Here is a 24,336-nt window from a genome sequence, read left to right as displayed (position 1 = left end):
TATTTGTTTCCCAGCTGTCTAAACTTCATTTCTTCTAGCTCTACAAAAATGCCACTTGACAGAGAATTAAATTTTACAATTCAAGGTCATGTTTGTGGCATTTTCCTGCAGTTGTGGAGTGGCTAATTCAGTAGTTGATTATGATAACTTGTCTTTGTCTCCTTTCTAAGTCTTTGTCTGTACATGACATTTTTTTATTGGTCTTATTCTCTAAAAATTGCAATTCTCTGTGACTCTCTCAAGAGAGACACTGTAATGGTAAATTGGTTTCGTCACATCCCAAATTTTTAAAATTTGATTATGATTGATTTTCATATTTATGCTAAAATAATTACTGCTCTGTGTCTTATATCTATGTATAATATATGGTGTAGCTGTCTCTTTTCAGATTCAGATGATGCATGTTATCTCCTGCTGTATGTTTTAATGCATTACTGACTTACTGATTGTGCCAAGCCTGATAAGTATGGATTGATCCTTAGGTCATGTTACATGTTTAGTATGTTCAATTAGGGCAATGCAGATGGGCAAAATTCCCAACAACCTTGGCAAACATTGATTCTTCGAAGGCGTAAGCTTTTTATTGTGATTCTGCAGTTGGTTTTATAAAGCACTAAGAAGTTTTTGGACAATATTGTCAGCTGCAACAGAGGCAAAGGGGAAAAAGTACGAAGTCTAGAATTATACATATTTAAATGTCTCTGGCAATAAGAACCTTGACATCAGACATGTAAACAAGGTTGAGGCACCTCCTGAGAAATTGTTGCCTGTGAACATTGCCCATCAAGTTGCAACTTGTGTCAGTACCGTTAGAATGTCTGCATTTTGAGACAGAAACACAGCAAACGCTGATATAATTAGTGTTGCCCCAAAATCAGCATTATTCACTGTTTTTTTCGTTATGTGGTAAAGCTGTGAAGCAGTGTTTGAGTTTGTTACAGTAGGACTGTACACTGTAACTCACTCATATGAAATCATTATAGGCCAAATGCACTTTCTCCAAGTGCGTTCAGCTCTGCACAGTCATTCAAATATATATATATAATAATAACGATAAGACCCATTTCTAACTTTGTAAATTGAGATATCTGTGTTTCTCTCTCTCCCTGCCTGTTACTGACTGGATAAGCAAAGAGACAACATCCTGTGAATATCTGTAATGAGCGTTAGTGTGTGTATGATACCTGTACATGTCCTTTTCTAACCGGTGCTGCTTGCTCCCTGCAGGGATTCAGTTTCGTCTCCCTACTTCCTGCAGTGTGGACCGCGCTCAGCCGCCTCCAGGTACCAGTCCGTCTCCATCTCTTCCCCCTTTCCTCCATACTAGCTCTGATCTTTGCAAACTACATTTCAGTAGCTGCCATGCATCAATGGGTAGCGAAGGCGGGCCGGCTACTTTTGCTATTTAAAAAAAAAAAAAAAAGAAAGGACAGAGAAGGTCAATACACGTACACGTCTACCTGGTAAATAGGTAGGATACACATTAACGCAGTGGCTTTTGTTTCATGTTTTTTTAAGGCTACGTTTGACTTTTCTTTTCATATTGCTGAATACGAGCTGTCCCGGAAAACGTATTTAAACATTAAACGCAAGGTTGTTTGAAAGGTGGCTCTGAAAAGTTTGTAGCTTTATCGTTTGCATTCCCTTCAAGCAGAATAGCAGCAGCTAGTTTAACGTTGAAAAAATTTATCGAAATGTCCGTAAAACTTTTCAAACCCTTCAGCAACATTTCTCTGTCCGACGTTATGATGTAAGCGCTGTCAACGTACATTTTTTTTTTTTTTTTTTGCCTCGTTTCGATTTTTGGCGGTTTTATGGCGAAACATTTGTCAGTATATTACAACGTACACGCAGGCTTGCGAAAACCACTCCAACGGCCGTTCCCCGTTCATTTTGTAAGCCCGTTATTGGACAAACAAGTTAGTTAGGCTAATGCTAGCGGCAGCTTCCCGGCGCCAGGTTGCCGCCACCTGTGCGCGTCGTTTTGTGGCCTGCGGCCGTTGCCCCTGACGTTTGGCTCGAGCGCCAGACGGGACGTAAACGACGTAACGTAACAGCGCCATGCGTAGCCCAGTGGACGTAGCAAATACATTTATCGGTAACATACCACGCATTAGAAAAATGCCCGAGGATAAAAGTTGATTCAGCTGCAGGATTGCCCCTGCCCCTGCAGAACTTTCAAAATCATATACATTGAGAAGAATTTTTTACTAGCTGTCATACTACACTTTTTTTGGCATATTTTTTTTTATCTTCTATAAGCACTATTTACATTTTTAAATCTAGCACATAATCTGAAGGGTTTATGTACATTCTGTTACATTTTAAGACATTTTTTTATACATGCTTAAACTAAAACCTAAACTAAATGTACTCTGGTGTAGGGCTTCAACTAGCGGTTGTTTTCATTAATCCGCCTTTTTTCTCATGTTGGGTTAATCAAGTAAATTAAAATCTGAGAAATTAGTTAAAAATAGCCCATCACAAGATCCCATAGCCCAAGATAACATCTTCAAAGTCTTTTACCCAACCAACAGTCCAAAAACCAAATATTTACAATTATATATAAAAGAGAAAATAGTCCATCCTTAAATTTTGATCCAAAGTACCTTTGATTACTTAAACAATTAATTGATTATCAGAATAGTCCTAAATTACTCTCCTGACAATCGACCAGACAAATTGTTTTACTAGTGCAGCTCCCCAACCGTTCTGATGAGACGTGTTATACACACAGTTGATTCAACATGGGCATTAATGAAGTTAGAATAGGCCGCAGAAAATAACCAGGTCGGACAGTCAGCGAGGGGAGGGAGGATAATACATGAAGATAAAGTGGTTAATTTGTGTACTGATGCAGAGGCATGTCCCTGCTCCAGAGCTTGAGGGGGCTGTTGATATGTCAAAAAGCCTGTTTTGAAGGTGTAAACTACCAGGGTCCTCGCTGTTTACCTGTAATACCACAAATACTGTACTTTTAAGCGGAGAAGTAACACAATTTTACAGCATGACAATTCAGGCCCATTTAGTCTTGGCTGCACCTCCAGTGCGCGGGTCTGTTTACTGAACTGCCCAGTGCAGCAGCGCTAAGCCAAACAATCATATTCAAACACTGCCAGGCAAAACTGACTACACAAAGGACCGGATGCTTCCCTGGACTTTGTTAGCCAAACTCTCAACTAAGGCTGTCGCATTTAAAAGGAAAAGCTGCTGTAGCTCTGCAAATTTACTCTCTGGTTGTAAGCCCTTTTCCTCAACTTGTCTTTTCTAGATCTTTTCATTTAGTGGTTTATTGTGTTCAGTGGTTCCCACTCTGTGTTGAACATTATTTAGCATTTAGTTAAACTGTGGGACATACATGGAGGTGGAGAGAGTGGGAACGTTTCAAGTTGAGGAAAAGTTAGAGTCAAACCTCCTACACAGAATGCGATAGGTCTTGTGTCTGCATGGCAGTATAGATTATTGAGGCTATAATGTCAGTGCCAACATTGGATTTTCTCCCTTTTTTTTTACGTTTTGAATTCCCTGTGTGATTTTTATTTTTATTTATTTTTTTTAATGCTAGTGCAAAATGTGAAGTCTAGACAGAAGAACTTGAACTTGGAGCATGAGGGAACGGATGCTATTTACCACAGCATTTTAAGGCTTTAGGTTGTTCCTTCATGGCTGTAAATGAGTCACACCGCATTAGGGGGCAATAACTGTTATGGAAATATCACAGCATATTTCTGCAACATCTTGCCTGGAACCAGACTTCTAGACAAAACAAGATTTGTCACCTGAACAGCACTTGAATCAGTTATTACTTTACCAGCTGTTAAAATTTTTGACTCTGTATTTGAATCGAATTTCAATTTGATTCTGACTGGAAGCTCGAGATGCTCCTCAGTCCATGCCCGACACTTAGACATAAGGCACCTGCAGAGGTTTTCCTATTCAACACAGTCACATTTTTGTCACATAGTCTGTCAATCTGTGACTGGTTACATGTTAGCGCCAGTACGTTTTCTGCAGCTCGCTAAGTTGTCAAATCACAACATTACTATGGATGTATGTTTGTGCGGGACCATTTGCACTCTGCTGAAGATTTCGAATTTAGTGGTGGAAAAGGTTTTCAGGCCCTTTACCAAGTATTAGCAGTGAAATCTATTTCTTGTATAAAAAGTAAAAGTTCTTGTTCTACACAAAATGTCTTTTGTCAATACTATAATATTATCTTTGTACTCTCTTACTGGATTAGTTTTAGTTGTGCATCAATGTGTAAGCAGCATTTTATGTTGCAGCTGGTAGAGGTAGAGCTGATTTTAACTTACACTGTATATTATTGTAGATTACCGTATAGCAATGCATTGTATTTACAAGATCATGGGTTTTGTATATAATAACTTGATCAGAAAAGAAACTAGTTACTACTGCTGTTAAATAAATGTAAGTGGTGTAAAAAGTGCAACATTTCCCTCTGAAATGGAGCAAAATAGAAATATAAAGAAGCATAAAATAAAAATGGTAATACTCAAGTATGAGAATTGTACATAAAAGTCCACTTAAGTGTGCTAAGTGAGTAAATGTACTTAGCTACATTCAACCACTACTCAAATCAACTTTATTAAATGTACTTTGACACTTTGCGGTATACAATTCCTATTCAGTGACGTCTTCCAGCAATTCTAGCATTTTCAGTTTGAGCTTGAGTTTGAGGTACTAAAAAGCTCTTAAATAAATTTTTAAATATTTCTATGAGGATATAAAGATGACATAGACACATAAGAAATACTCTCAAATAACAGCACTAGTGAAATTCCCGAACTTAGTCCTCTGACATGATCCGGTGGACAGAGCTTTAATTGCATGATGTAGAGTTTATAGGAGGACATCTGGTGTCCACTCAGTGTTATTGCAATATATAGTGTAATTTTTCCTTTTTTCAGATTGAGGAGGGCACTGTTCTTAGAAGCCTATTATGTGGTGATATGACAACTCAGGAGGAGTCAGCAAATTAAATATCTTCATTTAACAACTTTAACTCAAGCAAATAACTGTGATATTATGTCCAGCACGTAACTGTAGGTGTGCAAGGCAACAAATGTGACCCCAAATGTCAGACCAAAAGAAACTGTGTTAGTTCTGACTCATCTTACAGTCTGATGATAGACTAATGTAGAGCTTTGATCATTTTCCTATTGTGGGAGTACAGTCAGATACGTTACTTCCGCTAAGGACGTTATGTCACTGTTCGATTGTATGTCTGTTTGTTACCAACTTAGTGCACATTCACACTCTCAAGACAACGTAGAGGAAACCCTATGACCTTTCCTCCAGAGCTCCTCGAGAAATTAAATTTACCACTTTGATTTGGATTAATATATTGAACTGTTTATCGAATATAATTTTTAGCATAGGACCAGGATGGATGTCTTTAGTTAGAATGTCAGTTTCTAGGAGAAAAACAAGTTAGGTACTATACTCCCAGTTGCCAGTTTATTAGGTACGCCTAGCTAAAACTAATACAGCCTTAATAGAACAGGCTCACAGTAATTCTTCCCTTCATGAAGGTTATAATGTTCAGTTTTTGTTGAAACTGTTTTAAAAAGATGTCGATTCAACTATGCTCATTTTGGAGGATGTAGTTTTTGTGGTACTGTTGAACTGTATCTGATTATACAGCACAAAGAGGTGTTTTTGATATTTTGATATAAATGGGGTGAACAAGGTCAACAGCACCACAAACTGCAGCCTTCAAAATTATCATAGCTGAATCAACACCTCTCTAAAACTGCTTCAAAATAAAAACGGAACATGATAACCTTAATGAACAGTGTAGATGTATCTAATAAACTACTACAGTTTAGCTATAGTTTTATGATCTGATTTTTTTTTTTCAGATTAAAAAAGATGCTAATTTGTTATTTGTTAAAATCATTGAAAAATCAGATAAGTGAGAATCTTTTAGACAGTGAGTGCATTTTATTTTAACATCTTAACATGATAATTATGACAACATTAAAATTTTAATGTGGTGTATAGGTAAGGTGATGCGAGGTAACTGCAAGAAATACAGCTACAGAAATGTGGATGTTTATCACTCAGTTTTTAGCTGGTACCAAGCAATCTGAAAAAATTTCGATTTAGAAAAAGTAAATCAAATGGGTAGAATGTATAAAAATAGAATGTTTGGAATTGCGTATTGCCTGAGTCACTGCTCTTTTCATTATGGTATCCACCCACTGTCATGCAGAACTGCAGCCCCTCCAAGTTGGAAGGAAGTCACATCTGTGACTGGATTTAGCTTATCAGACTTCCCTGTGGTTTCTTATTTCTAATTGCATTTAATCACCTGTAATCCAAAGTGGCTTGTGTGTGTGTGTGTGTGTGTGTGTGTGTGTGTGTGTATGTGTGTATGTGTGTGTGTGCGCGCGAGAGAGTGTAGGCGGCTTTTCCTGCAACTTTTTAAGCTATTAAACAGTATGTATTTGAGTAGAAAACAAAGCACAACAATCTTGCTGTATTACGTATTATATTTGGTATGCTGAATATTTTACTGTTGATACAAATAATGGATGGGGGGATGAATAGGAGACATCACAAGTAGATGACTTAAGGAACTCGCGAGAAGCACTGTAGGGATGAATGTGTGATTGCTCATAAGGGTCATTATAGGAGTGACACAACATATACCTGTAAAGACAATTTGAGCCTTGATTCACAGTCCCATTGTACTCTGTGATTTATGCAGATTTTTTTTTTTTTGCTTTAAGAAGAGAGCTTATTTTTTATTCAGTGTAAAAAAAAAAAAAATTCAAACAAGAAAAACAATTTTGTAGTTGTTTCTAAGGTTATCACAAATAAAGTCTGATGAGGCAAACTTACTTTCTGTACTGCAATATCATAAAACAGAAATATTTTCATTTACTCACAAATTTAACCAGACTTGATTCCCTTAACTAGTTTGAATTGACAAGTAGCATTCTAGTCTTTAACAAATTAAAGATTTTTTCGAAGATCAGTATCCCTTTAGTCAATCTAATGTCTGCAAATAGATCCATGGTGTCTACACTAATACAGGTACAGAATGGTGTCTACACTCACTGGGTTTCAAGCGCCTTAGTATCCAGATTGATACAATGGAATAATGTATTGTAAAAGCTCTGCTCATTATTCCTCCCACAATTTAGGAGGTTTGGTAACTTTTTAATAGTTGTAAAAACAAACAAGATATATCAGGTTCGTAACCAGTTCAATTCATCTTTGCTGTGTGCATAGGTAACATAGACATAGATTAAGGTTGAGTGTATTTTTCTGTGAATTATTTACCCATGAATTTAATAGAATGCTACTATCTTCTCTATTATCTAAACCATATTTGAAAAAAATCATGAAAATTATTTTTGAAAATTTGTATGCTGTTAAGTCAGTGTTTTATCATAGCTTTGAAAAAAAAAAAAAAAAGCAAGTGAAGTTGGTACATGTCCAATTCTGCTGCGGGTCCATCCTGATGGATTAACATCAAATTCTCATTTGCACTTGAAAGAGGAAATCTTTCCCACAATCCTTCATTGCACTTTTGCAATAAACACAGGCATATTACAAAGCTGCTGTTGCTTTTCACCTTACCGACATTTCCCCCGCTTTTAGTGCTCTAATGCCTAATCTTTCATCATGCTATGACACTCTTCTATCACACACTGTGTGATACAGGTGTACTGCAGCATTTGGCCCTTGTCAGCTTTTTGCCACATTTTTCATTCTCATGTTTTATTTTATCCTCTACCCTTGTCTTGCCTTGTCCTCGTCCTCTCATTCGCTTGTGCTATCCAGCGGTATCATATCCTCCCAGTTACAAGAAGACTCCACCTCCCGTGCCCCCGCGCACCACCACCAAGCCTCTTATCTCTGTGACAGCCCAGAGCAGTACAGAGTCCACCCAAGATGCCTACCAGGAGGGCAGGCATCCGCGGGGCGGTCTGTGGACCACGGACAGCCTCGGCCGTCCCATCTACAGCTCCACAGACAGTCTGGACAGCACCAAGGCAGTCACCATGGCCATGGAGTCAGCAGCAGCCAAGAGGCATGCATCTTTGGGCAGCCACACCTCCGTCCAGACGTGCGACAAAGCAGTGCTGGTGTCCAAAGCTGAGGAGTACCTCAAAACCCCACGTTCCTCTATTGGGATACAGGTAACAACGTCCCTGCTGCTCTCTTTTCACTCACCACACTCAACACCCAGCCTTTTATGCTAATTACACCAACCTCCTCTGTCTTCTGTCTGGTCCTGGCTGAAAGGATAATTCTCTGGTTCTCATTTTGATATTCACATTGCTAATATGTAAGAGAGCTATCCAGTAGATTCCAGGGTAAAAAAATTTCTAGGCTCTCAGTCATGTAAATTTTATCAAAGAAGAAAAGTACAATGGAATCTTTTTGCAGATGTCACTATGGATCACTCTGGATGAAATAAAAACAACAACAACAACAAAAAAAACAGTGGACTATCAAATGACAAGAGGACTAGGATTTATTTTGGAAGACTTATGTCCACATCTGCAGGCATGCAGACTTCAAAATGTTGAAGTGGCAATAAAACTACAAGTGTGCAAATTAGTTAATCTTGTCATTTTTGTGATAGTACGAGTTCCCAAATGTACCAATCAGTACTCTGCAAGGTTTTTTGGAGTCTTGTTGACCTTTACACATTTCCAAATGTACAGTCACCTGGAGAGGACTTACTCAAAGGCACCAGAAGTGATGAGGAATATAATATCCTTCCTTGCTCTCTCTGATCCAATTGGTGATTTGTGTCCTTTACCTCTTATAGCTCTTCGCTACCATCTTAACCAGCCCCCATCACATTGCTGTCCATGCCTGAACAAAGAGCTCTACCACAAGATAAAGAAGCACTCTGCTTTGTGAGCTAACTGTCTGACTAACTTAGGTTTCCCCTGCCTCTCCTGAAGGCAAGTGTCCTTAGTTGTTAGCCCCAACTTTGGGGATAGCTGACTGTGTGGACCATGTTGTTCCTGTGGGCAATCCCGAGCATAGTGTGCAAGAAAATGCGTCCAGCTGCTAACAGTGGACACTGTGCCAGCAGTGAAACAGAAATCCAGCTAGATGATAATTCTATTGCAAATTTTGCCATGCTTACAAATGAACACTTTCACCTCTACCAAAATGCTTTATATCTTTAAACTTATTCTGGTCCTCATTGGCATCCAACCAACTGAAAACAATGCAGCTGTGCATTTGAGGCTCTAGAGATGACAATTTGAAACCTTGGAAAGCACAAATTTTATCCCAGGGAACACGTATTGTTCCGTATCATTATTACAGACTGGTCTCGTCTGATTCATACATACAAGTGCTGGTTTCTCACAGGGACCCTGGCTATTGGTTTACCAACCTTCTGCGGAACAGGAAGGATGGGTGGGCGGTGTCGATTAAGGTCCTTGTTTAGCACTTGTAGGTTTAAGCGAGATTATTACAGGCCTGGACGTTAAGAGCCCCTTTCAAAACCAGCACACCCACCAATCTTGACGCTAGCTGAGAGACAAAAATGGAAACTTGAATTCTGTGCGATAAGTGAAAAAAATTTCAAACCAAGCAACATGTTTCTAAATGTCAAGCTGTCTTTTTGAGTGGTAGTAGTGTGTGTCTGTATATTTCTGTTGTGAACGATGATAACACAACGATGACACAAAGTGGTCTGTTGTGTGTTTTGAACAGGTGGAAACTGTGACAGATTCTGAGACTGAAAGTAAAGGCCTTCCTCAGTTCCATTCTATAGGGATCCAGGTGGAGGATCAAAAACGGTATGTAGCACAGATGAAGCGAGTTCTTCTTTGTTCTCATCTAAGTATATTTACATTTAATCATTGTCCTTGTTAGGCATGGGCGGTTCAAGCGCTCAAACAGTGTGACCACTGCAGTGCAAGCAGACATGGAGTTGGAGGGCTTTCCCTCCATGGAGGACAAAGGCCTGCAGTTCGGTGGTGCCTTTGGTCGCCACTCTGAGCCCAGCACGCCCACGCAGTACGGGGCCATCCGTACAGTGCGCACACAGGGCCTGTTCAGTTACAGGGAGGACTACCGGCCTTCCAGCGGGCCTCCCAGCCCACAGCCTGAACCTTGGCTGGTCGAACCCGGCATGGAGAGCACTGAAACAGGCCGCGTGTCCCCCCTTCGCAGGGACGGCAGCTGGTTTATGCAGCTCCTTCACAATGAAACCAAGCGGTTGGAGGGATGGTGCAAAGAGATGGAGAGAGAGGCAGAGGAACATGACCTGTCGGAGGAGAGTGAGTGTCCTGAGGGAAACTACATTCTTGTCAACGCTAGGGCTGCTTTTGTTATCATGTGTACTCTATGAAATATCTATATATACACACGTGTATTTTTTGCAGTATGCACGACAGTATAGCCAAAGTGAACATTCACAGTATTAGCTGCCATGCTGACTATGAACACACTGAATCGTGACAGGCATTTTGTGAACAGATTGGATCCCTCAACATGTTGGCCTTTGCCAAGCTGTCAGCGGTAAACCCAGAATCTCTCTCTTTCTTTGTCGCTTTTTTCCCTCTCTGTCTATGCACGTATGTTTGTGTCCACCAGTCCTAGGAAAAATCCGGAGTGCGGTGGGAAGTGCTCAGCTACTAATGTCTCAAAAGTTTCAGCAGTTTTACTGGCTATGTCAGCAGAATCTGGTGAGTATTTTTTTTGTGCTTGTGAACAAGAACACCGCATCGACCTACACGCTGCTGATATGTTACACAGGGAAAACACAAAAGATCAGGGGTAATCTTGTCGATGGCCTTCTGTTCCTCAGAGCTCTGTGTAGGTGCTCGGCCTGACGGTGCACTTGTGCACCTTCCAGAAATAGACCAGAAAGATCGATAGTGAAGCAGTCCCTCTGCCGCTATAAACGAAAGGGGAATTCCAATAGGTAGCAGCTCCTGTGTTGAGGCTAACCATTAATGCACAGAGGCAGCAGTTTGAATGGGACCTCAGAGTTTGAACAATGCTCTGCCACACTGTCTCACTGTTTAGCCCCCATGTCACGTCGACTGGAAACTCATACCTTTTTTAATGCTAACTATCCACAGAGTCAGCATATATTAGATGATGGTAGTGCCGTAAGTTGGAACGTTTCTGCAGATACAGTAGAGAGAGACACTGAAACAGACAGTCACGCACTTAATCACACCTTTCTAAAGCGTGGATAATTTTTTAAATGAAATGCAAAACCTTGTGGAAGTGGTTGAAATCTGACTGCCATGTGATGTTTTTCTTTTTTGGTGAATTTGTGTGCGTGTCTTCACTTGGTGTGTTGCCCTCTTTTGGATGGATTTGGGCTGCCCCCTCTCTCTCTCTCTCTCTCTCAAAAGATAATAGGATGATGAATTAAGTCTAGCATTGGTAGTGACAAGCCTTAGATTGCCCTGAGCCTTCAGACATGTCTGAATAAGAAAACGACTCTGTTTCCCTGCTGGACGGAGGAGGAACTGCACGATGCTCTGAACGTGCTTTGAAGTTTGTCTTGATAGATATTTCCTTGGTCTGAAATTCGCACTCATTCTTCGTTTGCTTTCTGCGATACTGGCCGTATGCAGCTACCTGATCGCGTGAGTTGTCGTTTGCAGTTCATCGGCCAGCTGGGTGGGTGTCATGGACAGTAATGCACCACAGAAATGCTGCATCTCTCAGCACCAGATTTTTGTCGCTTGAATTTCAGAGAACAGGGATAATTTTGCAAAATTACAGCAGAATGGAATTATAACATTAAAAAAATTCAAACTTTCTGCAAAAACACCCGTGCTGACAGTAATTCATCCATACATACATACTACTAGAGTAGACATTATGCTATGTATGATGCTTGATTTGAGGTAATAACCATTCGTGAAGAGCCTGTCTCTTTCCCTCTCGCACATCATTCTCCACTGCATGTGAACCTAAAATGACCTTTGATAATTATTAATCATTGTTGTGGCCACAGAACACAATGGATCAAATCTGCTGTTCCTGTGCCCAGGAACTGTCAAGTTTAGGTCAGGAACCATTGTTGGTGCTGTACTGCCACACAGTGGTAGGAATGGGGAGGTTCAAATGTAGATGTGGCTATGAGTAGCAATTCGTCCAGAAAGTAAGTTATACTTTCAAACATAGATTTGATTGTTTTAGGGACATAGTTTCTCTTTTCCATAGTTCTTTGGATAAATTTGAAGCTTTTTTGTTTGTTTTGTAATCTAAGTTTAGTATGATACAGATGGTATACTTCTGGTTCAGAAGAGGTAGCGCGTGTCTCAAGTTCTTTAAATTTTTTTTTTTGTAATTAAGGCTCAGTAATTCTGCGCATAACAAACAGAGGAAATCATTTCACTTAAATCCAAAAAACTCACTACATTCTGTACTCCACCGTCTTTTCAGGACCCCAGTGCCATGCCCAGACCCACATCTCAGGACCTGGCTGGATTCTGGGACCTCTTGCAGCTTTCCATCGATGACGTCACTGCCAAGTTTGATGAGCTGCAGCAGATCAAGAGCAACCAGTGGCAGCTGGTGGAGAGCCCAGAGAAGAAGGTAAAGCTCGTAGCTCTTTTCCCAGGGATCCAGCAGAGGTTTAATCATTCTTATCATAACACTGTAGCAACAAGGAAGCAGCATCAGTTTAGCTTTGACATCTGGTGGCATCGTCTAAAAAGTTTATTTTCTCATTAAAATCATCAGCTGTATCTCCAGAATAACGTTCTCAACGCTTATCATCTGATTTATATTGGCAAGAAAACATATTTCAAGGCAACTGAACTGTCTGCAGACTTAAATGAGGCAGTACATGTATGTTTTGAAGAGTATGTCTTCCTTTAAAGGCTATAGACATGGTGTCATAGAGTTTGCCTGAAGGAACTGGCAGCTACATATGATAGTCCCGTAAATGTGGATTTACTTGACGTTCCTAATTTTAAAATCAAATTTTTTTTAAACTTGATTTCAGAGTATGTCACAGTATAAAGGACCATATTTAAAAACATGATTGGATGATTGTTAGATGGCAACGCACAAATATCATTGATCAGAAAATAAAAGATATAAAACATTGAAGATATCAAAACCATCCAGTTAAATCAGCTATACCCAACAGCTGAAATGAAAGCACGTTGGTAAGAGTGGTGCCTGTAGATGAGGGAGGTGCATTTGTAAGAAGCAAATTTAGATGGTAATGTGCTTTTAGAGATAGACGAGATCCTTCAGGGCAGTTGGATAATTATCTTCATGCTACACTTGTAGTTGTAAGAGTTATTTACCTCCAGCAGTTAATAGGCACATTGCAAGCTCCATGAAGCTGAGCCCTAATGGTGACACAGATGCTCTGTATTGGTCTTATCTCCTTCAAGGCAGGCACCGTTTTACTCTATCACCAGCTTGCCAAGCAATGAGAAAAGCTTGCCTTGCATTCAAAGTTATTGAGTATGTAGGTCATAAGGGTAAAAATTTCAGTGCCTTCATTAGGTAAATGTGTAATGTTCTGGCTACATAATCAGTAAGGACTTTTTGTATAGTTTTTGTAGATGTCTTTTGTTTGAGCAAACAGCCTTTGGATCGGATGAGACAGATTTTGTTTATACAATGCGTTCCAGCTGCGCACATACACAGCACAGCCTCTCAGCAATAGCAAGAATTCTGATCATGAATTCTCATATTGTGGCGTCTGCATCTGCCTTAAAATTATTTTTAGCCATTTCTGTTTTCAGAGGGTTTGTGGCACAACAAGCTGTGGGCCTGGGTCTGTCCATGATACACACATGTACCCAAGTTACCACGAGTCCATAAAGCCCCCCCCCCCATAACCCTCAATTCTGAGTTCTTGTACTGGGCTGAATAAATAGTCTAGTAATAGTCTAATAATAAATAGTTCCATAATGGGATAATATACATCAACCAAATTAAATAAAGCAATATAAAATTACCGTCATGAAAAAAAATTGAACAAATTACCATGAAAAAATATTGCTGTTGTAAATTTTAGTAGGTGTCAGTAAGGGGAGTGTGAGGAGTGTTTTCTACATAAATTTCATTTTCACTTCATGGCAGAGCAGTTATCAAATAATGGCTGATTAGATCGACTGGTCTATTCAAAATCCATTAACTTTAAAGGTCTTCTAAAATAAAATAAAAAACTAAATAAATAAAATACAAAAATAAAAAATAAAATAAAAAAAACGGTCCATAATTTATAGTATCTTGCACACATCGATACTCGTAACGATATTTGAGCTGTGGACCATTGATTGAGATACACGGTTTTATTTGCATTTCTTCCCTGTGAATCAGCATGTTTTGCGGCGTATATTGCTGTAATAATGTCGTTCTGTATCCTAAGGAGCGGAAGTGGCCACCACCTCTGCCAAAGCGGCCGGCCAAGGGGCGTGGCGGTGTGATGCGGGAGCGCTCTCTGGACCTTCAGGACCGCCAGCGACAGGAAGCCCGCAGACGCCTCATGGCTGCCAAACGAGCAGCTTCTTTCAGACAGAACTCAGCCACAGAGAGGGCAGACAGCATCGAGATCTACATCCCTGAAGCCCAGACACGGCTTTGAGGTCCATGGATTCATCCTCAGCTCCTCTCGTCCACCTCCACCCAGCACCAGATCGCATCGTCACATCCAGTCCCCCCCCCCCACCCTCGCCGTCATCATCTGTCACTGCTCGTCCACTTTGTCATCCTCTGTCACAATTCTTTTGTCCCCACTGAAGCTACACTAGGCAAAGATTTCAGTTAAAGGCCCATCTTTCTTATCAGCCGAAATAACAATGTGGCACTGCCATAGGGAAGAAGGCCCCATCTTCCCCGATTGAGATGTCAGGCGAGTCAGTTTAGTTAGGTGCACATGATGCATTCCCCACAGGAAGTGATAAATATCAAACATTTTGATTGAAACCCAAGCTGTCTCCAAAACAGTCAAAACCGGACACACCAGCATTAGACCTTTTCCCTCCTGTCCCTCTGGTATTCTTTGGTTAAAAGTGATCCCAGGCCAGCTGGAATGGTGAACGTGAGTGTTTTCATGCAGTTTATTGAGGTGATTTGTGAGTATTTAAGGTCAAAAAGTTGTCATTGACATGTCTCTGTCACCTGGAGCTGCTAACATGAAGTTGCCTAGTGTAGCTTCAAGCCCACGGGGGGACTTTTTGCCACCATGAGAATGAGCTGCTATACCCACAAATAAACATTTCACTTGATATTAATTTGACACAACTACATCATTTAGTGAATTTAGTGATTCTTTTTTTCCATAGCCATTACTCTTGCCACATTCAAAGGGGAAACACAAAGTGCAACTTTCTCTCACCAGCAGCAATGGTCTTGGGCTAAAGCACCCTGTGTGAAGTTACAGTGGCAGCAGAGATTGATGTTTCCTACAATGCTGTATCTTAGCAGGACGGAAAAGCCTCTAAAAAAAATAAAAATATATATGTAGAGGTAAATGGTCTAACTGCTGAAAAGAATACATTCATTCTTTTCACTGAGGTTTAAACTGCCCAGTCTTTTTTTATGGAGTTGGGTAAAACCTGGTACAACTGTTGATATTTTTTCTAAATTTCCTGCCAAGTCTGTGGTTATAAAGTCCGAATGGGTGGGGAGTAAAAAGTGTTTGACAGAGTTTGAATGGGGTGCTGCACAACTGTACTCCACACTATCTATCTATCTATCTATCTACATATATTTCTATCTCTTTCATCTCTCAGTCTTTAACCAGGCATGCTGCAGCTGTCGACCAGTGTTGCTGAATGAGATCTGAAAATAAGGCTAAAACCCGTAGACCATCATTTCCGCATTTATTCATGGTCATTCATATAAAACCGTCCCCTCTTAGAACTCAACATTTTTTAAGATATGTACGTTATTTGCTGCTGGATACATTTCCATTGCAGAACAAATATGAATTATTAACAAAAGACAGTTTTACGCAGCCTGGAAGAGGTGACTGTATCAAACAATGCATTTTGCACCTTATAATATTCATGTTTGTATTTCCAAGGGAAATGTAGTTTATGAAGCTCATGTGATATTGTTGCAGTTGAATTGCAAGGACAGATATGGAAAATTACTACAGAATTTCATGTTACTCTATAGGTCATATAAACTGCACCTTGTGTTGTTTTGTTTTCATTTCTCTCTGACGGCATTCAGGCCTCTCGTAATTACAATATTGTGATTCTAACACTTTTAATTATACTTACAGTATCTATCATATGACCAACATCACAATCTACAGTATACACTTAGTATTTATAGTTAAAACCGTTGTGGGTTGATTTGACAGTGCATTTGTCCTGCTGATTAAGGGGTGTTTCTTAGCTAACAGAGACCATTTCTCATAACACACTGCATCCAACCTTTTGTTCCAAGTGGCGCAAGATGAAAACACTTCTTTTGTTATTTTGATCTGCTCATGTAGTCTAGGAAAGACAGGTGCAAATGACACTTTAACAATATTCAGTTACTATAGTAAATGGTGCTGCTTTTTACTCTAAAACTGTTGTCCTTTACCCAGTCCTATGTGCACGCACACACACACTCAAGGACTTTTTAAACAGAGATTTATTAATATGGTGCCCGTTGTCTCTCCAATGACTTGCGGTAGATTGTGACTTTAGAAAAGATCATCTTTGCAATGCTCTTGCCCTCAGTGATGAAAATGAGGAGAAGGTTTTACGGTTTAACTTCCTTTCTAAACACGGAAAGAGGTCAGGGATATGTATTTATCAGATGGGAGAGATTACAGGCTTTGACATTCCACCAAGCTTAAAGTAAAATCTAATATGCCCACCCTGAGCCAAGGGCATACTGCTATAGCTGGCTGAAAGTACATCATTGTACCTCTCCATATTTTATACTACACCAACAAAGAACCCCCAACATTCCCATTCATCCTCATTTACCAGTCTAACCCCAGCTAATTAAAACTAATGTTGATATAGGGCTGCTAGAATTATGCTGCAGTACAGTGTTTAATGTTTCCCATTTTATTGTAATTAGAGCGGCACTCAGTAGAGGAGAGCAGTCTGTGTACTGAAAGCACGTTGGTGGGGCAGTGACACATACTTGTCAGGAGGGATTACGATGGGTTTTATTTTACCTGCATTGAGGCTAGCATTTGTCGGAGCAATATCCACTGTATTTTACTTTGTGACATGTGCATCAGTGCTAAATTTAAAACCCTCACCTTACCAGACGGCCTTAACCATTACACTCATGAATGTAGAGCCCCTAACGATGCAAAAAAAAAAAAGAAAAAAGAAAGAAATAAAATCCCAGGAGATGAGCAGATGCTAAAAATCCAACTAAACTGAAGACGTTGCTGCCAAACTTTTATTTTTTATTTTATTTTTGTCAATATCATTTCAGTTTTTTCTACTTTATTTGATTGGTTATAAGATGAAATAGGAAATGGCACAAAAAAAAAAAAAAAACCCCCCCAAAAAAAACAACAATTCAGGGCAAAAGGCCAGGTAACCGAGGGCAATGCATAATTTCACACAGATTTTTAAGGTTTACTGTATTTTTAAAAGTTGTCTCCCAGATTTTGCTGGGAAGAACAAATGTGCATGTTATTAGTGAAACAAACGCATTCACACACTGTACAAATATGTATCTCTCAGAAAAGGTCTTCCTGTGCATGTAAAAACCAGACGACTTCTACTAGGATTTATTCATACAGGTTCCAAGAAATAATACAAGAAATGGATCAGAATAAATAAAATGGGCAGCGCTGGCCCATTTATTTTGTAAGTCGTTGTAGACCACAGTTTAAATACAGACGGAATTGGCAATGAACTACATTTCCTGCTTCGCTGAGGCTTACATTTACACAGGAGTTTATATACTATAGTTAGATTGTCATGGAATGAACATATTCTAGACACATTTACAGTATATACACCAATAAACACAAATGTCCAAGTGAACCTTCAGCTCGTAATCCAGTTCATTTAAGTGTATTACTTTAAGGGTTTTGTAGCCCAGTAAAGGCTGGAGGCCGAGGGGACTGAAGGGGAGAAGTATTCTCTTGAAAAATCAAGTACATTATATATAATTACAGAAACATAACAAGATGGTAAGGGCTTAATTTAAAGTTCAGTAATTTATTCAATTCACTTTAAAATACAGTATCTCTATCCTTCAACGGGCTTTACCTCCAACATTAACACTCCAATCACATCATATTTCAAAGGAAAATGATCCAGCAGGTTGTGACTGATTCTACTAATTACCCTCTAAACAAGAACCAAAATTATTTTCAAGTCATCTCGGTGTATTAAGCCTATTCCTCTTCAAATGCACTCTGAAGAACAGGTTGGGAATTCATTGTCTATGAATTGCAGTGCTTAAATAATTTTTGTTTTGGTCTTTCAGTCTATTTCTGTCCCTTCAAAAGGTTTTCAGGAGAAACACACCAAGGTTGGGCACTTTTCCCGTTACACTTTGGTGTAGAGATTTGGTGGTATAGTCACAATTTGACACTCTGGAGTCCGCCATGTTTCTTTTCTTTCAAATTGATTTTCTTCATCTATTCTACAGCACTTCTTTCACAAGTAGTAACACATTCCGTAGCTTTTTCTACAGATTGAAATTTACAGAGAAACCTTCTCCTGGTCTGCTTGGTCAACGAATTCCATTTGTATTTTTTAATGAAAAAAATCATCTTACCATACTTTTACTTAGAGATATATATTTTTTTAAATATATAATGTGCCCATTCAATTTTAACGATTTAAATCATTTACCATACCATTTGGTAGTGTGAGAAGCTGACGGAGGACTTGGGAGATGGAGTTTATATATGGTAAAACTGAGTCTAATCCAGGTAACCATTGGATCATAGCTTCACTGAACACCTATTCCATCCCAAAATGTGAGAACTGTGGTAGTGATCATGTCAATTTTAAATCAGACGTATTGCAGGTTTTGGTCCTCACTCTTCAATACTTTCTGTCACTGTTTTGGTGGACAGGAACACACACAGTTTTGTTGGCTCTCTTTGTCCTGACATCTTAATTTTTCCCCCCCTGCAAGTCTATCTTCGCTCATATTTTCGTCGGAGAGTGACCACTGTTAGCTTTGAAATACTGAAATCCTCATTTATTTCACCGGCTCCTTTCCTAAGTTTTGCCCTCAGAGGATGGACTACTTTAACAATCCAACTGCTCTTCCACCTGACTGAAAGTCATGCAAATCGAGTCTGCTTCCCACAGACTGCATACTGTGATTCCATCTCGTGTAGTACTTGATGATCTGGTTACTCATTATCTTCAATTGGGGCTTTCCTTTAAGAAATACCTATCCAAACAGGAGGTTTGTGTCACTTTGTAGCTTCAAAATCATATTTCCTTTTGCTGAGAATTTCCTTTCCAGGTTGTGTGAAATGATTTCACTCTCCAACCAGTGGGCATGAGTAAAACCTACAAAGTCAAAGTGGTGGTAATAAGTAATGAGGTTGGTTTAGCACGTAAATTCCATAAATCACCCTTTCTGCTTGGTGAACTTGTCATGTGCCACCTTAAGAGCTCGACTGAAGCCAAGCGGCAGAGAGTAAAAAGGGACAGCAGAGTGATGAGGAGTGACTGGAGCGACCTCAGAGTCACCGGCTTGAAGGAAAAATGATGTCACTTCAGCTGCTTTTGCACCAATCGCCTATTCACTGAGGCTGATATCAGACACAAAGATGTCCTCAAAAGGTCACAGGGACACCAGCGACTACGACTGATGTACACTATTACACACACACACACACACACACACACACACCAGAGTTCTAGATATTAAGGAAATGTGTTTTTGTGGTATCATGCGAGGCTAGTCTATAATCATGGTACCATTCTCTTGTTATCGTATCTTCTAGCATTACTCGTCATTAGCATGCCATCTCCGATGAAACGCTAAAAATTTTTCCTTTGCGTCTGTGTCTCACATTTTATCCAACCATGCTACAAGGGGCTTAGGAGTTTGGCAACTATGTACATGACAAATCCTCAGGTGCCTTATAGTTTGATTCAGATAGGACTCTGTGAGTGAATGTTTTGCGTTGAGGTATGTGAAAGGACTGCTACACCTCTTAGAGTGCGAGTTCTCTGTAATAACATTACAAAGGGCTGGAAACTGGGCTGGGTAGGACTGCAGAATTTAAAACCAATTTACTTTATATCTGATTAATTCAAATGTCTTACTGTAATAAACTTCAGCACAATACCGTCTAGAGGATATCAAAGGAGGATTTGGTAACGTTTGTTGTCCTTGTTTTTTTTTTTTATTATTATTATTATTATTATTTTTTTTTAAGTATTTGGTTCAGATCACACAGACGCTCTGCTATGATTCACCATAATGCAGTTACACTTTTGGAATTCAACTTATGTGTCACAACAGTGAACAAAGCTCCATTAAATATACAGTGAATTGTAGAAAATCAGTGGATATGACAATGTATACACAACGTCTCAAAAGTGCATGTCATATCCATTTCAGCAAATCATAAAAGGTCATTTATTTAAAAAAGGTCTTTATCTAGTTTTTCCTCCTAGCTGTGATATTGTGATCTCGTGATGTTTTTGCCTTTATGGCATCTGCATTTACAGAATCTGGAGACTGACAAAACTTGACCAGCCAAAAAGTGCAATAGTGTTTTCATACAATGACAGGCAGGCTCACCTACAGCTATTTACCTCACAGTTCAGCGATTTAGCAAAACATGGTATATTAGGAGTAGTTGTAATCTCCACAGGAACACTTTGTCATGCCTGTGTACTATGCAGCAGTACTTCGGTGGGGCTGAAGAGCCTGCAGGCCCTGGTGCGGATCACCTTTCATTTACAGAGCACCGAGAGCACCACGTTCATCGGGCTTTATGCTGCGGGAGCAAAAACGTGTGCTGTCATTGCCATCCGATACTCCTGCTCCTATAGAGTTCATCTGTCACTAAGTTGTGATTTACCGTGTGTTGATTTAAAAAAATAAAATAAAATACAGAAAGAAAATGTCAGCTAACCTTCAGTAATACTTTAAAATGACTCACATGGATGTGATAGGTTAAGAGTTCCTTTGTCTCATTTCCCTGTTTAGTCACTACTCGAGACATTTGCTTATGCCTTGTACAACACACTTCACAGCACCATATTTTAGACTAACATCATCTGATAGTTGTCCTGAAGATAAACCTCAGACAAGTCTGTATAGGTGCTGAATCAACCGACTTCTCTCATTGTACTTTTTGGTTTTTTTTTGGTTTATTCTGACAATCAGCACACACCAAAAACATGAAATGCACGTGCACATACACGTACACGTACACACGCACACACTACGAGAGCACTGTCATGGTATATCCTCAAGATAGCACCCAGAGTTTCCCTTATACGCATCTTGAGGATTTCGTTACAGTCTTTTCAAGTGAGACTCCATTAAATTTTCATTGAAAGCTTTTCTCCTTGTTTCTGATACAGTTGCACTGCAAAGATGTCTTTCTATCGCTTGCTCTCTCTTCTCATAAATCGTGATTTTTTTTGATGACATAGATTGTCAGTTTTGCCTGTTGTCCCAAGCTAAACATCCTTCAAGTGAGTAGTTACGGACCGTATTTGATGTCGTGCTCGCATTGTTACCGGGCTGATTGAGTGTGTCTGCTCCTCAAGCAATAAGCCTAATGTAGATATTTACGTTGGCTTTTCATCCCGACCTTTAGACTTCTGGCAAAAATAAATCTGAGGGATGTTACAGTACTGTTTAGGTGGTTGTAGAGCCGCTTAAAGAAACTGTCATTTTGGGAAATGTGCATACTCACTTTCTTGGAGAGAGTTAGATAAGTTGATTGATACCTCTTCTCATATCTTTACATTAAATACAAAGCTACACCCGGCAGCCAACTAGCTTAGTTTAGCATACAGACTGAAAACAGGGAAACAGCTAGCTAGCTTGGCTCTGTCCAAAGGTAACAAAATCTGCCCAAAAATCACCTCTAAAACTCACCAATTAACACGTTATATCTTGTTCGTTTAATCCGTCCTGTTTCCCCCTTTAAATATGAAGCTACAGCCAGGAGACACTTAGCTTAGCCATAAAGACTGAAAGTCCCCCCTTCCCACATAACAAAACAGAACAGCATAAAACCACAAAATGTCGTTTTGACACTTGGATTTTTGTGTGGAAAAAACAACATATAATTTGTTAATCAGTGAGCTTTACAGGTGCTGACAGGCAGATTTTGTGGCCTTTGGGCAGAGCCACGCTAGCTGTTTCCCCCTGTTTGTAGTCTTTAGGCTAAGCTAAGCTAAGTGGTCGCTGGCTGTCGCTTCGCATTTATCGTTACAGACATGAGGGTGGTATCAGAGTCTTTATCTCTCCAAGAAAGGAAAATAAGCGTATTTCATAAAATTACAAATTATTTCTTTAAGCATGCAAACGTTTTGCTTTGGGTTATGTTAAACGAGAACCTTTTAAGGCAATGCTGATGTGTACAGGTAACATTTTCTCATACTTGATTTCTGTAAGTCCTATAATGTTATTTAAGTTGTTTTTATTATTTGTATTATTATCATTTTCATTTGTGACCTTAGTGCCCATCTACAGAGCTATGGGCCTGAGTCAGTAGCTATCAGTCCGCATTGCCACCGTTATAACTGGCACAAAAAGGGTCGTTATACTATTTCACATCACAGCTTGTCTCTGCACTAATTCTTGGACATACGATCACAATTCAGTCAGAATATACAGGCATGTGTCGTCCACATTTGCGTATTCTTTCACATTGCGAGCTACTGTATAACTGGGAGGAGAACCGTTTCTATAGACGTGCTGTTCTTTATGTTTCAGTGTTTTATGAGGGGAGAGAGCAGTCACAGTTTTGTTTGCCTTTGGTGGAGAAATGTCTTGTGTTGTGGCTGTGGGTAGAAAATAACAAAAAGGCCTCTTATGGGTTTTGGAATGTGATATGAGAAACATTTGATAGCATAAAAAGGTTTGTGGTTAGCTTAAAACTATTTTGAAATGTTAGATATATCAATAATGAGGATAAATATAATGCCAAATATTCAGTATTTGTACAGAAATATACATATATAAATATATAATATATGCCTAATTTAAATGGAACTATTTTCCGCTCTTGACCATGTTTTTGTTGTTTAACGTTCCTTTGTCGACATTATTTTATAAGCTCTTCAGATAGCATGCAGGATAGTGAAAATGAATGTATTATTTAGTGTTTCATTGCTGTTCAATATTACAGCATTCTACAGATCAGTTTGTGTTTGTAAGATTAATTTAAGCTGAATACTTCATTTTTAGATTTGTTTATCTATAAATGAATTGTAAACTTTCTTTTCTAAATGCAAGGTTTTGAAATGGTTTCAACAGTTTATATCATTTTGTTATTTTCCCTGCTTTATCAGTGTGGTTCAGTATATTTTGCCTCTTCTGAGTACAGCTATCTACCATCTGTTGTAAATAATTATGCAAATTAAACTTTTTTGAAGAAAACAGCATGGTTGAGAGAGCACTCCAATTTTCTTTATGAGTACCAGGACTTTAGAGAGGGTTAAGCATTGGCGCTGTAGCACAAAGTAGAGAAGTTGTGGGATTTTAGCTGAAAGGCAGTGTTATTTATGGGGAATTACTTAAACCCAAATGAAGTGTTAGTCATTCTCTGAAGTAACCTCTTTATGGGTCTATAAAATAATAAATGGAGAGACGCTTGCTTAGGGGCACTACAAGTGGAGTGTCTTATAACAATACTGGCTGACATGTCACAGTAGCAAAAACACAGGTGTAAATGATGTGCTTACATTAACTGTTTTTCTCCCACAAACATAAACTATAGTACAAAAAAAAAAAAAAAAAAAAAAGAAGCAATGGTATGCAGTAGCGGATGACTTCAGTGGTGTGGTGAATGGATGTTAGAAGGGAAATAACTTACTAAGAGATGCTCTCTGAGGGGTCTGAAGTGGATTCTCTTTTAGTGCTCGAGGAGCACCGGGCCCAGGTGCTCCCGGCTGTGCTGATGTAACAGCCCCGCCCGTCGCCCACCTGCCACACAACAGACCTTTTCCGTGGCAGATACTTTGACTTGTCATAGCAGGGAAAACACAGGTTTCTTCTGTGAAAAAGTTGTATTTAGAAAGCACACTCAAAGCTAACAGATGGAGCTTAGATTCACGTGTTTATTGACACGGCTACTAACTTATCTCATGCTGGGTTGTTGCAGAATCGGGGCTATTGAGGGCTGTAAGGATCATGACGCAGCAAGCGGCGGGGCTAAAATGCTGTCGGTATCGGCACAAACACTGCACTCCCGCG

At 39.5% G+C, this 24,336-nt stretch overlaps 1 protein-coding gene and 1 long non-coding RNA gene across 4 annotated transcripts in view; one reads left to right on the top strand and one right to left on the bottom strand.

The window, feature by feature from the left end:
• The window catches only part of LOC120788559 (disks large-associated protein 2-like), a 41,418-nt gene extending 26,834 nt beyond the window's left edge, over positions 1–14,584 (top strand). The window contains exons 5-11 of the mRNA XM_040124413.1: positions 1,228–1,284; positions 7,816–8,174; positions 9,718–9,803; positions 9,880–10,286; positions 10,603–10,694; positions 12,418–12,582; positions 14,369–14,584. Coding sequence (XP_039980347.1) covers positions 1,228–1,284; positions 7,816–8,174; positions 9,718–9,803; positions 9,880–10,286; positions 10,603–10,694; positions 12,418–12,582; positions 14,369–14,584 — 1,382 coding nt within the window. The remainder of the gene's footprint in view (positions 1–1,227; positions 1,285–7,815; positions 8,175–9,717; positions 9,804–9,879; positions 10,287–10,602; positions 10,695–12,417; positions 12,583–14,368) is intronic.
• LOC120788560 lies at positions 1,191–24,336 on the bottom strand. 3 transcript variants are annotated; one of them, XR_005707262.1, is made up of 4 exons: positions 24,221–24,336; positions 23,957–24,136; positions 12,390–12,546; positions 1,191–1,401 (listed from the first exon to the last, which is right to left on the bottom strand). It is a non-coding gene; the product is annotated as an uncharacterized LOC120788560 (long non-coding RNA). The 3 variants fall into 3 exon arrangements; XR_005707264.1 differs by lacking the exon at positions 12,390–12,546; XR_005707263.1 differs by lacking the exons at positions 1,191–1,401; positions 12,390–12,546 and adding an exon at positions 20,392–20,896.

Source organism: Xiphias gladius, chromosome 4, assembly GCF_016859285.1.
Source record: "Xiphias gladius isolate SHS-SW01 ecotype Sanya breed wild chromosome 4, ASM1685928v1, whole genome shotgun sequence".
Taxonomy (NCBI): Eukaryota; Metazoa; Chordata; class Actinopteri; order Istiophoriformes; family Xiphiidae; genus Xiphias; species Xiphias gladius.
This window is presented reverse-complemented; position numbering and strand designations above follow the sequence as displayed.